Source organism: Parasteatoda tepidariorum, chromosome 4, assembly GCF_982258835.1.
Source record: "Parasteatoda tepidariorum strain Cologne lab strain chromosome 4, Ptep-v5.0, whole genome shotgun sequence".
NCBI lineage: Eukaryota > Metazoa > Arthropoda > Arachnida > Araneae > Theridiidae > Parasteatoda > Parasteatoda tepidariorum.
In genome coordinates, this window is record NC_141758.1 from 105,500,853 (window position 1) to 105,519,204 (window position 18,352).

At 30.1% G+C, this 18,352-nt stretch overlaps 1 protein-coding gene across 1 annotated transcript in view; it reads left to right on the top strand.

Annotated features, from left to right (window-relative positions):
* The window catches only part of LOC107455027 (kelch domain-containing protein 3), a 36,435-nt gene that overhangs the window by 817 nt on the left and 17,266 nt on the right, over positions 1–18,352 (top strand). Inside the window, exons 2-5 of the mRNA XM_087161875.1 lie at positions 5,870–6,027; positions 10,269–10,424; positions 13,876–14,063; positions 16,994–17,192. Of these exons, the coding sequence (XP_087018001.1) occupies positions 5,877–6,027; positions 10,269–10,424; positions 13,876–14,063; positions 16,994–17,192 (694 nt within the window). The 5' untranslated portion in view covers positions 5,870–5,876. The remainder of the gene's footprint in view (positions 1–5,869; positions 6,028–10,268; positions 10,425–13,875; positions 14,064–16,993; positions 17,193–18,352) is intronic.

An 18,352-nucleotide genomic window follows, 5' to 3' on the forward strand; every position in this document is an offset into this window, starting at 1 on the left:
GTAAACTCAAATATTGAATGACAGAAATTAGGACTTTACAAATTTCATTAACATTGGCTTTCCTTCATTAAGTCCAATGATAGTCATTTATTAAAATAGATCAATTTTATCCTGATTTGTAAATTTGTAGAAAACTAATATCTCTTTTATAAAAAATTTGCATAAAATATAAATCACAATAAACCTCATTCATATTAAAATTAATTTTAAGAAAATTTAAATTATGTTTTAAAATGTTTGGTTGCTTCTGTTTCTTTAGAGTTGATTAACAAATAAAATAAATCTATAACTAATTTGTTTCTCTACTTTTGTTATCAATTATACAATTACTAATTAAATTATCTATTACAACTACTAATTAAGTCTACTAATTTAGTTATTAGAACTACTAATTAAGTCTACTAATTTAATTATCAATTCTGCAACTAATTGTCAATTCTACTCTTTTTCTCAAAACTTTTTTTTTCACACAGTATCTGCTATTTCAGCGCTAGAGCTGAACCATTCCTTATTTTCAATCAACCCCCATCTTCATTGTTACTGATTATTTTCAAATGCAACTAACAATTTTTTTTATTATTTCGTATCTTTGTTTTAAAATTAGTTATTGGTTCCAATAATTCATTAATTTTCGGACATGAATTCTGGTTAAGCACGCGCGTTTCTCTATTTCAAATCCTGATCAATCTTTTATGAATAGGTTTATTTTCCATTCAATTTAATTTTCTTTTATTTTGTAGTGTAATTATTTTGTTTATAATTACTTGGTTTAGTCTTGAATTTTCACGACTAAAAATGCATTCTTTTGTGTTACCTACTTAACTTGACTTCCAATCTGCGTTTTATATTGATAAATTTTAAGTTCTTTTTCTTTCTTTTTTTTTCAAATCCCATCCGGATATTAATCATTTAGTTATCAGAAGGGTAGACAACTCTTTCAGGGGCACCATAATAGGTGTGCCAGCATTGCTCCCACAGTAAGAAGGACCTATCTGACATGAAATCAGCTCCTTGACCGCCATATATATTTTTTAGTGAAACTGATCATTTTCCTTTTATTTCATGTCACTATTTTAAAATTTTAATTATTTTCAATGATTTATAAATTGTTATATGTATTTAAATTCTGGTAAGCAAAAGTGTGCAACATCATTTTTTATCCAAATCATATCTAATTTCCAATGTAAGGTAGATTTATTATTTTTTTTTCCTACTATATTGTAATTAAGTAAGTAATAGTTTAAATTATTCATTTATTTTTTAAAAAATAGTTTAGGTTAGAGTTTATGGATTAGGTGTTTTTAAATCCATCTGTCTATTTAATTTTTTTCTCCTTTTTTTTTGTAATTTAGTTAGATATAAATTGTACGTTTTTGCTAAAAATTTTATTTAAATCGTGGAAAATAGTAATAAATTTTGTATAGATTAAAATATTTCTTTTTCCAGATCTACTTAGCATAATACTTTGAAATTTCATTGAATGCAATAATAAAGAAAAAATAGATATACTTCAAGTTTGTCAAATACAAGGATTATTTTTCTAAAGGAAATTTTTCTACCTGCCAGTGGCCATTTGTGGCATTTTTAATAGTGACCACTTTTTAAAACATATGGTCACTTTTCAAAAATTAAAAATTTCAAATGATTTAAAAGTATTTTTTATTTATAATGACATTTATTTTGAAGCATTTCTCAAAATTAATTTTTAAAACAAAGTAAAGTTTTAAGAAACAAGCTTAAAATATAGTAATTTTCAGAATTTTTTAAAATATTCAAATTAATTTTAGAACAATTATAATAACTTATTTAAAAAAATAATGATGAATTATTTTTCTAGCCGAAAAAGTGGGAAGTGGCAAATAATTTTTAATCAAAATTTTTGAAATTAAGTACCTAGTGGCCATATATACTATTAATTTTATGTACTATTGTATATATATATACCATTAATTTTTCGCTGTATAATTTGAAATAATAACAGAGAATATAAAATAATTTTTTTTTTTAAATTTTTTAAATTTACTTTTGTTTAATTTGAAATTGTTTCTAACTTGTGTTTAATTATTTTTCTTTAAAAAAAATAGTGCCGAAAACATTTTGAAAAATAATGTCTTCAACGTGTTTAAAGCAGGGTTCGTTGATTTAAATCAGCTTGATTTAAATCACGATTTAAATCATGATTAAAATCAAATGATTTTTTTAAAAGAATCATTGATTTAAATCAACTGATTTTTATATATATATTATATTGATTTTAAAAGTTAAAAAACAGTGCTTTAAATTATTGATACTTTTATTATTTTCTTTTCTCAGTTTTAAAATTTATTTTAAATAAATTGCTGCATTAATTAATTTTAGTGAACGAAATTACTTTCTTTCTTGGAGTGTGTTAAACACATTTAAAATTATATGTTTAAAAATCTTTTGATTCTTAACATTGAAAGTACAGATTAAAGTAAATATTTAATGCTGTCTTAATATAGACTTGCATAGCTGTAGAAAGTAAATAAACATGCTTTTTTTTTTCAGAAAGCAAATGTTAATTAAAATTCTACCTTTTGATTAAAAAAGCATGAAATTCAAATCTACATCATAGTTTATTGATGGAAATTTCTATATTTCTAAAGCTTCAGGTTATATTAAAAAGAAATTACCTTAATATGCCAAAAATAGAAAGAAAAAAAAAGCTGAGTTCAGTTATTTTTTTTCTGATATAGTGTCATTCTTCCCTATCAAAGTCTATTTGAAGCAGTAGGGTTTTTAACTGGTTTTTATTTTTCTTCTCATAATATGTTTACGGTATCTTTGAAATTATCAGATTTTCTTTTGTGAAAAAAAATTCCAATTAGTACATAGATTTTTAAAAAAATGTTTTTTAGCTTAACTTATGTATTTTGACAAAGGATTAAAAATGAATATTTTAACATAAAAATATATAGATTGAATATTTATTTTTTGATGAATAACAACATTTATAAACACAATCTGTTGCATTTATTTTGCCATTTTATAAATCATGAGAAAAAAAAGAGATCACAATTTTAAATTAAAATTATACTGTGCTAATTGAAACTTTGTGTTATTAAAGTAGTATTCCCTATTTTATAAAGTAGTATAAAATTATCTATTTTATCTTGTCTTTTAATTTCAATCATGCCTTTGTATCAAAATGGTCGCTATGCATTATAATGAAAAATTATTTTAGTAAGTTAGAGCTTCTAAAATATTGTTATAATATAGTTTTAATATTAATTTAATTTTGATTAAACATTTATAAAGTTTTTTTGATCATAAATTAAAGCTCTTATAGTGTATTTAAATAAAAATCAAAAAAATCTGATTTAAATCAAAAAAATCCGATTTAAATCAAAATAATCCGATTTTTTTGATTTTTTTTAAAAAAATCAAAAAAATCACGAACCCTGGTTTAAAGTTAAAAGTAAAAAAATAGAAGCTTAAAATAAGAACTGTTAAAATTTTTGTGTACAGATTACAGAGTACATTTTTTAGTACAACCCCCCATTACTATGCTCCTTCCATTATTACAACAAATAAATAAAGTGCCATTTGCCTTTCCTTTGACACCATATAACACCCCAGCAAAAAAAGTGACACCAGTCGGAAAAGAGCAATTCTGAGGTCATGTCAATAAAAAAAATATGAAAATATGAAGAAAAAAAAACCCCATCAAGCTCAAAATGTGTCACATCTCTAATTCGCAATTTATGAAGCTGAAGGCAGTTACATTATGTAGCAGTTTGCATACGTAAATTTAATGATATCCTTTGAAGTTTTAGCTTTTAAGATTTCTCTTCACCTCCATTTAAAGAGTAAAACACCCGGATATTTAAGAAGTACCTCTGTAATTTTATTTGATAGTATAATTATTTTTTATAAAAAAAACCGGATTAATCTGTTTTACCTTCTATAAATGAAAACAGTTTGTGGGAATAGTATTTATAGTTAATGTCAACCTTCATCTATGAAAAGGTACCCCAACATAGAATCGAGTTAACATGTCTTATATAATAGTGAATGGTATTTTATTTTTGTAGTGGTAGATACTCTACAGTACTTCCCCACCAAAATTGTATGAATATAATAGAATTCGATGAACGGATACCACTAGTTGATTCATTGCAGTTTTGTTGAGAAGCCGGGAAAACTGTATTAAGATCACCGTACATTTTGTGTGCTGATCGTGAGAGCTGTATTAAGTTCACGGTCGTGGTTGCTCCTGTGTTGCCTTTTAGCAATTGAGTGTATAAGTAGTTCATTGTGTGATCGAGACCGAAAAGCAACAGCGTGAGGAGGACAATGTCCTAGTCACGAGTAGCAATTCAGCTGTTCAATGTGGAATAGGCGTGTTCAAATCGTTGTGGGCATTTCTGCCAAAGTAGGTGTGTTTGCATCAATCGTCACCAATGTGGGAAGTGTTGTTATCGACAATTTCAACCTTCATCTATGAAAAGGTACCCCACTATAAAATGAAGTTAACATGTCTTATATACTAGTGAATTGGTATTTTATTTTTGTAGTGGTAGATACTCTACACAGTTAATAATTGTCTTAAAAATTGTTCAGGCACGATAATTTAAAGAGATTTACATGATTAATTGTTATTTTATCGATTTTTGATAACTTATGACAAAAGATTTTAAGGCATGGCAGTTTTATTCATGATCAAAACTTACTGTTAGTATTATATAAATTCGTGACGCAAAATTAGATTTCATGTTTGGTGAGTTAAAAAAAGATTGATTCCAGTATATTCTTAAGTATGTGTTTTAGAATGAATTTTTTATAGGTGTAACTCCAATCTATTTACTATTTAGTAGCAAATTTTAAGTTTCTATAAGTGTGTAAATACAGATTTTGAAAGTTCAACCCTGAATTGGTTCCTACAGTTACGTGCAGCCCCTGGCCAAATTATTAGACACACTATAAAATTTTATGTCAAATCTTAATTATCAGGTGATTGATTTATTGTTTTTACACAACTGAAACCAATTTTCACTTATTAAGTTCGTGTATCAATTGGTTAACTTAGACAATATATAATATATATTCTAGGATTGAATAAATTAGATGATATAAAATATAGAATATTTATTTTATCAGGTATTATATTGTAATAATTAGATCAAATTATTAGACACACTGTAGTTTTTTAATAATGACATGCTTTGCACGAGTTTATATGCACTACTTTTATATTTAAGGATACATGTGACAGGTTTTTATTCAGGTTTTATGTACTTCCTATTTGTATTTGTTTTTAATGTATTGCATTAAAACATTAACCAATTAATACACAAATGTAAACCGGTTTCATTCTATAAAGCTGCATTGTTTTAACTCAAATGAAACCGGTTTGCATTTGTTTACGCTCCTGTATCAATTGGTTAACATTGTAATGCAATACATTAAAAATAAATATAAATAGGAAGTATATAAAAAATCTCCTGAATAAAAACCCATTACATGTGTGTTAAAAAATATAAAAGTATTGCATATAAACTCGTGCAAATCATGTGATAATTAAAAAACTACAGTGCTTCTAATAATTTGATCTAATTATTATAATATACTAATATAATGCTTGATATAATAAATATTCTATATTTATGTATTATATCGTCTAATTTGTCCTATCATCAAATTAACATTATATATCTTCTAATTTAACCAATTTATACACTAACGTAAACAAGTGCAAGCTGGTTTCAGCCGCTTAAAAGCAATAAAGTTGTATAGTATCCCCTGATAATGAAGATTTTACATAGAATCTTATAGCGCGTCTAATAATTTGAACAGGGGACTGTATTTTATTTACGATTTTTACTTAATTATTTTTTTTCTATTTCAGTGTTATAATGTATTGGATCACATGCCTAGAAGGTGGCCCTCAAAGAGTCAATCATGCTGCTGCTAGCGTAGAAAACAAGATATTTTCATTTGGTGGTTATAATAGCGATGAGGCATTTGATATCGGTCATAAAATTGACATCCACGTTTTTGATACAAGTAATATTCCAAATTTAAACACAGTGATGTAAAAACATATTTTTTCAAATACGAATTCAGTTAATCATTGTGTGCTTCATTATAGTCCTGCAATTAAAAAGGAAATTTCTATTTTATTAATCAGTACTTCATTAACCTTGGAAAAAAGTTTTTACGTTTGTTAGTATAATTTGTAATTAATGTACTTTGTAATGCATGATGTCACTGTGCCCAGCTTTTAAACCATTCAGGAATTGTTGATCTTTATGGTCTTTTTATATAGTCATCAGGACTGGCAGATGTTAAGATTTTGTCATCGCGATGTATCGGTACATTAATGTTTTACATTTAGTACTGCATAAGTTCGCAATTAGTAAGTTGCTTTTTTTCAATAATTATTTCTCTATATTTAAAGACGTGGATATCTGCAAAATAGCAGTGGAAAAAAAACATTAAATGGCTAGGCTGGATTGATTGTAAAAGAATCAATAGGATTTGCACGATTGAAAGAAAACCCTTCCATAAGTAAGAGATTCAATAACACTTCGATTCTCAATCACATTCGTATTCATCATGTCAGCAAAATGAGGAGTCGTGATGTAAAAAAGACCGAGAAAGATTACGATCATCACCACAGCTATCACTGCACACTTACGGGGGGAAATGCTCTTCGCGCGAACTTGAAGACATCGATGTGCTCTCGGGAACAATGCTCAACATCGCACGAGTAGACATCAATGTCAATGATGCATCGGGAAATATCGTACACATCTCAGTAAATCACAATTTCTGATGCTTCGAGAAGCTGCCAAACATCGGATCGACGATTATTGCATAGAATTGATATTTTCTGTTACATCGATTTATCGACCAGTCCTAATAGTCTTTTATATCCTTATCGAACTACTGTTTTAAACTTGCTGAAATAATTCTGCTGACCGCTAAAATGTCATCAGCAGGTCACAGTGGCGTAGTTATGGGAAGGGTTCGGGAGACAAAACCTCCTCCGAAATTAAATATGACTTGAATAATGAACTATTGTACGGTAACTAGGATGTAGATATAAAAAAGTTTTCATTATTCATTTTTTGTAATTTAAACGTTTAGAATATATGTATAGGCAGGTAGGTACTTTATTTACATCGCACGATGGTCTATTCGTGACTCTCTGGAATACATCCCTGAGGATGATTTCGAAGACATGCCTTCACAATTTTGATCCTCTGCAGAGGGGATGGCTCCTCTGCTTCGGTAGCCTGGCTACCTGCGTGCGAAGTCAAGCTCTTTACGGTAGAACAGTTTAATGAGGGCCGATACTGCGCACCCTTTGTCCCTATGCTGGCTGATCAAAGTAGTTACTCACCCGCTTACTGACCGTAGCTAGTGATGCCTGACTTCTGTACTGTACTGGGAACCGTGTCTTTATGATCAGTCCATCCCTATATATATATATATTAGTAGGAAATCACCGATAACCCCCTCAAAGTTATATTAAAGCTACTCCACTGGCAGGCCATGCACTGAAGACCCGTGATTTAGATATTAAAAGTGTTCTTGCTCAGTTTAGGGCTTGTAAATCAGAAAAAAATCAGACTTTTATCATTAAAGTTCAGTTAATTGCACGTTCAGGCTTGAAATTCAATTTTCTGATCATTCAAATTTTTACGAGATATAGTCTATTATTTTTCTGATCTCTGATAATGATTTTTCTCCTTTTTCCTTAGTGCAAATAGTTTGATGAATGTTTCATAAAAAGGTATAAGATCTGGGTCTGATGATACAATAAATTGTTGACTAATATTTTTACAAATGCTTGTGTGAAATTATAGTTTAAAACTTCAAAGAACTTTTAAACATGAAAAAAAAACAGAATAAAAATATTTATTGACTTAAAAGTGACCGTCTAACTAAACTGGAGACTAAAATAGAAAGATATTTGTTTTAAATGTGACTCTCTTACTTCGCTTTAACCTGAACATTTTAGTTTTATTTATTTTAATATTTTTCAAATTTAAACATTTATGTATTTTGCTTCTTTATTTTTATTGGGTCTTTTATTTTGTTTATGTATTTATTTAATGTATTAGTATCTGTTTTAAGTGTTTTGAAATACCATTTAAAGCCTACTATATTTGTCCAAATTTAAGTAATATACATTGTCTTCGCAATATGCAAGTTAGAATGAAGCATATATATATATATATATATATATATATATATATATATATATATATATATATATATATATATATATATATATATATATATAAAATCTAAGTTTCTATGTAAAACTGTAATTATCAGGTGATATTGTACAGCTTTATTGTTTTTGTTCGGATAAAATCGGTTTGCATTTGTTTACTCTCCTGTATCTATTGGTTAACATTGTAATGCAATATGTTAAAAATAAATATGATTAGGAAGTATATAAGTACTAGATAAAAACCCATTACATCTACGTTTAAATATAAAAGTATTGCATATAAACTCTTGCAAATCATGTAATTATTATAAAACTGTAGTGCTTTTAATAATTAAATCTAATTACAGTCAAACCCCGCTATAGTGAACCATCAAGGGACCGAAGTTTCGGTTCACTATATCCGTTACGCAATCAATTTAACTAATGGTTCCTTAACTCCTCCCTTTTATTACACATTATTTAAGTAAATGACTGAAAAATATTATGTAGTAGCAAATAATGTGTTATTTTTCATTACTCTTCGTCTTGCGTACAAAAAAATTAGTAATCTTTAGCTGATGAGCAATCCTCCCCATTAGCTATGGAAACACTTCCCGACTCAGATAATTTTTCCTGAATTTCTGTTATTCGGCTTTTTAAACCTGTCTCACCTGCCATTCGAGCACATAAAAGTAGTTTCATGAAATCGCTTAGCAAATTCATCGGCATTTGCCAGATACTGGATGATTGCGGCTTCTTCGATTGGTGAATCACTTCAGCAATGTTTCTTCATTATCCTTGTGATCAACTTTTTTCCACCATCAATATTTTTTTCATGAGCAGAAATTATTAATTGTCTATTTTTCCATATGTTACAAACTGCAGTTTTGGATAGTTTATATTCCCTGCAAATATCAGCTTGACTGCATCCATTTTCAATTTTTCTGATTATGCTAGTTTTATCATCAATGGAGAACGTTTTACGTTTATTGCTAACCATAGTTAAATTTGAGACACTTGTTTGCAGGATTTATTTTAACTGAACTGATAGCAAAAATGAGTTGAAATGAGGGCCATATCAACACATATTGGTGTCCAACTCTTTGACCAATAATGAATAATTACTCATTCCCTCTGAAAAAAATGCATATTGATCCCGCTGACACCTTACTGGTGCATCGTCTGCCTGGGTTGGAAACATCTGCTTAGTTTGTTTAGGTATGTGAAGGTGAGATAAAAGAAGCAAACAAGAAAAAATGCTTATCGTTACATTCCCCTCTATAGATGGTTTTGAAAATCGGTATATGTATTTAATTTGAAGTAGAAATTTCCGTTCTTTTTTGGTTCACTAAACTTTTACCACAAAAATTTACACTTTTAACCACAAAAAATAACATTATCCGTGTATAGCAAGGCACGGGACCGAGCATTTCGTTCACTATATCCGGGAGTTCACTATAGCTAGGTTTGACTGTATTATAATATACTAATATAATGCTTGATATAATAAATATTCTATATTTATATAATGCCGGCCAGGTGGCCGAGTGGTTAGCGTGTCTGACTGTAAAGCCAATGGCTGCGGGTTTGAATCCCACTCTGAGCATGGATATTTCTCTCTATGTGTTGTCATCTGTTGTGTGAATGTGGCCCACCCTATGAACGGGTATCTGTGGCGTGGGTAATGTTGCTCGCCTCCGTGACTTAGGTTCATGGGTGCTCACTGGGTGACGTTAAATGAGCAACACTCCCTGCATATTCTAAGGTAAACACGAAAAGTTCAGTACCTGCCGTTATAAAAAAAATATTTATATAATATATCGTCTAATTTAACCAACTGATACATGAACGTAAACAAGTGCAAACTGGTTTCAGTCACATAAGAACAATAAAGCTGTAATATATATATATTTAATGAGTTCAATTTTTTCTTTTTACCTTAAGTTTCCCGCTTTAATAATTGTATATTGGGAATTGTAGTTATTTAAAAACCATCTACTATGCAGTTAAGTCATGCTCATGGAACAATCCTAATTTTAGTTACAAAAGCAACCAGAGTATAAGTTCATGTTCTTTGCAGGTTGCTTAAGATGGAGACCTGTTCACTACACAAATGTAAATGCAGCCCCCATGAAATGCTATGGCCACACAGTTGTTTCTCATGGATACAAAATATATCAGTGGGGCGGAAGAAACAATTTGTGTGCTTCTAACACATTATATTGTTTTAATACAAGTAAGAGGCTTTTATAATAACTCATTCATGCTAAGATTTTTCTCATTCTAATGATATCGGAAAACATATACATTTATAAGCTGCTGCAAAAATGAATCTTTCGCTTATAGGTTGTTTATTATTTATGAACTGCTGCAAGAATTGAATTATATTTTTGGTATTAGTATTTCATAAGAATTCTATCTTCTTTAATTTTATTTGTTCTCATAATGAAGTGAAAATTATTTAGCTAATGAGTGTAGGAGAATTATTTTCCAGAAAGGGAAGAATTTAAAAAAAAAAAAAAAAACAGATTTTATTTGAATTAGGCAGATTTGTTTGTAGTAAATTGTGTATTTTAACAAATACTGTAAAACTTCGCTACAACAATATTTTAGGGACAAAATAAATATACTGTTGTAGATCCAAATATAAATTCAAATTCTTAAGTCAAAATTACTAAACAGGAGGTAGGAAAAATAAATAACCATTACTGCACTAATTCAAATTGGAACAGCGCACAAGGCAGCTAAAACCAAATTCAAATTATATAAACTAGTAATAATATAAAATTGTTACTAGTTGTAGAGGGATATATTATTATATTGAGGGCCTACATACTTTTGAAGCACAATAAGATTTTTATTTTATTTTGATGTTACATATGTATTTACTATATCTGCCCAAATCTTGACTTATTCAGACTTTGTATACCTAGCTTAAAATAAGCCTTAATGCAAAATTCAAACCTGACGTTTTTATGCATCATGAATTTTATTCTCGACTTGATGCCAATCACCCTTGTTTTTGTTTTTTTATATATATACTTAGATCACTTTCCAAAATCTAGAGAGAGCAATGGAAGTCTTATTTTTAGGTACTGCTATTATCGACTAACATTTATCGTCAAAACATTTTAGTTTAAAATGTTAAATTTTAGTCTATCTTTAACTAAAATTTAAGTCCTTGAGAATTTTATGATAAGTCTTAAGAAGTCCTTGAAAAGTACTTGAATTTTATTTTTATAGTAGAGCATGAACCCTGTATAAATCTATTTATATATTACATAAAAATATAATTTACGGAGTGTTAATAATGGTTAAATATGAAATCAGTGACTTCTTAAGAGATAAAGGAAGCAATTCTAAGAATGGAAGGTCTTGGGGGTGGTCTATGTACATCAATTATGGGGTATTGAAATCTGAATACAAAAGCCATTCACTGTGGTGAAAGGAAATAAGATAAATACATAATCAGCAGTGAGTCTTCTCTTGTCAGAAAAAGACCGGAAAAAATGGCAAAATATGATAAAATGAGATTTTCAACATTATTTGAAAACCAATAATAAATGGAGAAAATAGGATTGAAATTTGAAAAAAAAATCGTTTTAACATGGGTTTATCGCTTCATAGAATATCGCAATATTGAGAGGAGGATAACATTAATTCAAATGCGAGTTCGCCTGGACCATGAAACAGTATTGTAATAGACGGAGTTATTGTTGTATCCAGAGCCGGATTATACCTTTCGTAGGCCCTAGGCATAGCCGTTTTTGGGCCCTCCCCCACTCCTCCCCTCTTTTCAAAATATATGCTAAAATTTTCTTGCATATTTTTTTTAAAACATTTTTATTAATATGGATTTTAATTTACGAATTTGTTTATCGAACTTTATCTGCAATACCGACAAGTGTAATGCATAAAGTAAGAGAAAAAAGAAAGGTACTCCTAACTTTAAAGAGAAAAAAAAATGGTAGAAATATAACATTTAAAAGAATAAAAATATTTACAAGTTTAGACAAGAAAAACAAGTTTAAAAAGTACAAAATTCTCATATTTATTTTTTAAAAATAATTACAATTCCTAAATTAACTTATATAAACAAAACCAATGATTAAATAACGCAATATATTTCATACCTAATTAAACGGGAGGGAAACAATAAAATAAAAGGAAAACTTATTAATCTAAATAAAAACACTTGAAAATTATCGAACCGAAACGATAGTTAAAAAAGGGACTAGCATAAATATTAAAACCCGGAACAAGGCAAGATCAACGGAATTTTAAAAAAACAAACCTAATGATAAAATTTATGAAAAAAAAGAATTTATTGAGTGCGAAATTTATCGTAAAAGGAAAAAGAAATCAAACGTAGTGGAATCAGAAAAACAAAACTGTTTTTCTGATTCCACTACGTTTGATTTTTATTTTTTTTTTCTCCCAAGTTTTTTGTAGGCCCTAGGCACGTGCCTAGTGTGCCTATACGTTAATCCGGCCCTGGTTGTATCGGATATCGTATTAGAGAGAGTTCACTGCATAATGAATTAGCTTCACTCATTAATATTTGGTCGCAAAAAGTAATCTCTATGAAAAGTGTCTTTTTTTTTAAAGTGTCTTTCTATGAGAAAAACACCTATACAATAAAAGTAGAGATACATATTTGTTCATATGGGACTTTATATCACGTTCTATTCTAAAATTAAAGAAGCGATTTACTTTCATTTTAGATCAAAATATAAATCTTTATATCATTAATACATTCTGGAAGACAGCACTTTTTTTTTAAATGAATTTTTTTTTCTGCAACAAAATTCTAATATTAAAACACTTGTGTTACCACCTTTTTCTGTTTGGAAAAAAAGAACTGTCCCCTTTTTAAAAAATGCTAGGCCCAAAAGGGTTAACCTCAGTGAAATTTTTTATTACTTCCACAAATAAAACTAAATACAGTCGGACTTCTGCTATTTAACGAACTTCCATTTTCTGAATTCGTCTATTTTGCGAGTTTTTTCGAGGAACCAAGAACATTTTGGAAATTTCTTCATAAAATAACTTCCAAATAACGAAGTGAATTTCTGTTTAACGAACTTTTCTTGGAGATCCAATTTCCCTTTCTCCCAAAATATTTCAGAACATCTTAAGCTTGTTAACGCATTTTATAAGGGGAAATGACCTTGGATAGATTTTTGAAGCCACTTAACTTTTGTTTGCATTTCAAACGAAAAACATAGACAAAATTAACAGATTTTATCAGTAGCAATTAAACTTATGAACGTGTGTTAATGTATGTTTAAAATTACTTCGATAATAAATGCAGCTATAATTTTATACATAAATTTAGCTTTTTTTGGTTGTAAATGTATGTAGCATGATAGTGTTACACTGGATAATGTTTTGCTCTATTCTTGCTTTTCGTGCAGATTTCTTTTATGGTTAAGATTTATAAAATACATAGTAGATACTAGTTTACAAGATAAAGGTGTATCAATTTGCTATTTTAATTATGTCTAGTGTTTGTGAATTTAAAATCTGTTTTGTGTCGTTTAAATATTTCAAAAGGTGATTTTCTTTTTAACAAATTTTCTGTATAATGAACTTATTATTGGGGTTTAGCGACTTCGTTAAATAGAGGTCGGACTGTATACATGATACTTCAGATAAAGTTGTTATAGAGATGTCTTTCCAAATAGAATCTTATGCCTGGAATATCGTACCCACTAGTGGAATCATCCCCCATAAAGTGGACGGCCACTCTGCTTGCGTCATTAATGGTTTCATGTATGTATTTGGAGGCTATGAAGAAGAGACTGAAATGTTTTCAAATTCTGTGCATCGCTTGAATCTAAAATCCTTTGAATGGGAAAAGGTTCCCACCAAAGTAAGCTCTGGTATAATGCTTTGCCTAAATAAGTTCCAAAAATTTAAAGTTTTGAAGGTGTCACTTTTTAATTTGACATTTTTTATATCAAATTTATTTTTATCAATGATATTTTATTTTTACATCTGTATAACTTAAATGTATATACACAACAAAACCTCACTAAAGCATTCGGTACCAAGTAAATTGTCCTTTTTCAGGGGTCTGTCTAGGCCAAATTTACTACCATTTAGCAGTACCTTCACAAATTCAACTTTAGGAAAAATGGTAGTTTCACGAAATACTTTTTCTTAAAATTTTATTTTTGTATCCCGCTAAGAACAAGAAATCCATATTTTTGTGTCGATTTTTCAATATAATTTTTAATTTTCACAAAATAGGTATCTCTCAGAAAAACCTTGACAGACCCCTGTTTTTGAAAAAGCATTCTAATTCAGAAATCTGTTTAACCCCTTAACAGTGACATATATTTCAGAAAAATGGAGAAAAAAAATTTGACTGTTTAATTTTGTTCTTTTTATTATTATAAAAACTAGAAAATGGTTTTTTATTACAAAAATAAAATTTTAAATGCAATAACTACTGTATTTATAATTTTTACTTACACATAAGAAAGTAATGGATTACACACAAATCGCATACTAATTACAGCAAATTAAATAAAATTTTGAAGCTAAATATAATATAACTAGTATAATATAATATGAAAACACAACAATTTGATTTTCAATACATACAATTTACAGTATGGTATATCCCAAAAACACCACCCACATTTCCCTCCCTCGACTGAAGTCGTAATCGGTGAAAAACTAAGACCACTAATGCCATCTATTATGAAAATAGAGAATTCAGTGTCCTAAATTAGAAACAAATTTAGCTTGGGCTTCACAAAATCATAGCTGCCAACTCTACTGGATTTTGCCAGTTTCTCTTGGTCTACTAGTTTTATAAAAATTCTCCTGGTTCTTGTACATTTTAGAAAATTCCTTGAGAAATTGAGTAAGTTTCCTTGAAAAATCTCTATTAAAATTGAATTTTTGTGTTTATTATTGCTTGCTTGAATATTTAAATAAGTGTCACTAATACATAATAAAGCAAGCTTCATTCATAAAATTATATCAACTATCTTTGATGAATTAAATGCCTATTACTATTCAAAATTATGAATAAACATAATACATAACATTTCAAGATCATTTAATGTGAAATCATAACTGGAAAATAATGCAGGTTTTCTATTTTGATGACTATAAAAATCCTTAAAATTCCCTATGTGAAAAATATTTAGTATATTTTCTGACAATTATCATGAAATTTATATTATTTCGTAAAATCTATTGGATTTTTTCCTATCTGTGTTGGCAGCTATGCAAAATAGAAACGTTAATTTTTCTCTTGCCTGAACTGGCAATACTGGCAAGGAATTAATTTAAATTAAAAATGTCATTGTAGTAGATCTATCTTCCTTCACAAAGGTCAGCTAGGTCAGTTTTATTCTGCATCAATTAGTATCCGCACGTTGGTCTAATGCCATAAATCCATTTGCCCCTGAACACAGACCAGCAAGACCTCTCTGCTTGTGAAACGACATGTGCCTATGCGTGGCTCGGGAGATTCCTCAGTCGGGATTATAGAAGGAAGTGATTTTTAGGGAACATAAAAAACTAAAATGCTGTTGATGCTATGAATTTGCAATTAAATATTTTAAATTGATATTATTTTATTTTATTTATTATTATTTATTTTTTTTAAATACAGGTATGGGAATGTTTCAATTTTCACTTGCAAGTTATTCTTTACTTCAAAATTCTTTCTGTTCTGTTTCTCTTATGTATATTTAAATACATATATCATATCGGTTTTTATATTTTTCTGTTTAATAATAAATAATCTGAGTTAATTAAATCAGTATAATTTTGAAACTAATAAACAAATAATGGTATAGTAGAGTCTCGATAATTCGAGGTGGAGGCTTGCAAATTTTTTAACTTTTTGAGCCGAACTCAGAATCCTTAGTTCTTAAACCCCAAGCATGCTTAGTACTCATTCTATCGACTCAATTAAAGGCTAAGTCAACCTTGCCTGGTCCGAGGATAGAACCCCGAGACCTACTGTGTGACGCAATGCCTTGGCACAGTATATAATATGAGGTGCATCCAGAACGCAAGTTTCCAAATTTTTAAAAGAAAAGAACTCACACTTTCAGGATCATATTTATTGGCAACAAGTACAGCAATGTTTCAGCCATTTTTCAACATAGGCACCACTAGAATTGAGACACTTGTCGTGTCATGGGATCAACTTTTGTATCCGTCTGTCGTAGAACTCTGCCTCCTGTGAATGGAACCAGCATGTGACAGACGTTTATCGTTACAGTGAAACACTGCGGAAATTGTGACTTGCCATTCAAAACAAGAGTCATGGAATGCTTACTGCAGGTGTTGCGCTTCTCCATGACAATGCTTGACCACATGCGGCACGACACACAGCAGCTGTTTTGACGGAATTTGGCTAGGAGTTGTTTGATCATCCACCCTACAGCCCTGATATTGCTCCCAGCGATTTTCATGTTTTCTTGCACCTCAAGAAACTCCTGTCCTCTGGTGAGCGTTTCGGCAACGACGAAAAGCTGAAGACGTCTGTCTCACGCTGGTTCCACTCACAGGCGGCAGAGTTCTGCGACAGAGGGATACAAAAGTTGATCCCATGATACAACAAGTGTCTCAATTCTGGTGGTACTTGTTGCTCTCTTGTACTCTGTACTTGTTGCCAATAAATATGTTCCTGAAAGTTCTTCTTTTTTTATAAATTAGGCAAACTTACTTTTTGGATGCGCCTCGTACTTCCCATATTTCATGCTTTATTTAAAAACGCTAGTCTTTCTATATATTGCAGGGGCAATATTTATGTTACTTTCTCTGCTTTAGGGACAACCGCCGTCTTGTAGAGATTTTCATACAGCTTCAGTGATCAATGATAAAATGTATATATTTGGAGGAAGATATATAGAATCCGAAATGGAAACTTACAACAATGAAATTGTGTTTCTAGACACTAAATCTATGAAATGGGACAAACCACTTTGTGGAGGAAAGCTTCCTTGTGGCCGCAGAAGTCACTCAGCCGGTAAATACTGGTTTATTAACTTAATAACTAGCTTTGTAGTTCTTATATTCATCCATTAATAATTATTAGATATACCTGGAGGCGTATTTCGGAGGATGTTCGACTGTCAGTTCGAATTCCACCGGCCTCCCTTATATTAAATGAGGACTGGTGCATGTTAAATCTGTCAGTGTCATTGAGACCTCCAAGTTCCCATTACAAATTAATACTTCTGGGGGTACTAAACTGGAGATTGATTATTCTCTGGTTTAGACTGGTTAGATGTTGTTGTTGTTGACGTATGCCTGTTTAGGCAGAAGGGGTGCGATTGTTCTTGTTTTTCAGTGGCGCCATCTATGGCCAAGAATTCGACTTCTGCCACACCATGCATCGCACCCGTTTATAGGGCAGACCCATTCACACATCCATTCATTCATCCACAGATCGTAATTTTGACCTGAATCGAAGAACGATCGATCTCAATCCAGTACCCCCAGAGGTATTGATTTGTTATTGGAATATGGAGGACTTTTGCGATTCGCCAGATTTAATGTGCTTCAGTCACTTTACTACACGGGGAGTCTTCGGCCGGCGAGGTTCGAACTCTCGGACATGGTTCCAGAGCCCTACCGACCAGGCTATCCCCGCCAATTGAATTAATAAATGGAGTATGTATGGGTCCTCCCAGTTAATCTGGCTGTGACATGTGTGTGGCTGAAATTGTATTCTTGGACATAGATGGCACCACTGAAAAACAAGAAACACCCCTTGCTTTAAATTCGCCTGATTTCTCATAGACGGCTTGCTGGTAGTAGTATAAGAAACAACACCAGACAAACAGAAGAAAGATGCAAATTTCGAAGCAATTTTTTTACCTTCAATCTTTTTATTGACAATTTTAAAATCAATTGAATTTATGTTTTTTTCTTCCATTTTATAAAGCTTGTCTAAAGATGGTAAGAAAAGAGCTCTATACTCAAAACATCCATGTAACTTAATTATGAAGGCTTTTAATTTTTCTGGTGTGCTGTATAAGACACTTAGTTCAGCAGCATTTAGAAGAGAGGGTGGCAACAGCTCTAAGAGAGCATTCAATAAGGAACCTGTGTGGTATTTTTTAAAACGAAATTTCATGCCATTTTATGATGATAGACACCAATTTCAATTCAGTGGGTTTCCTA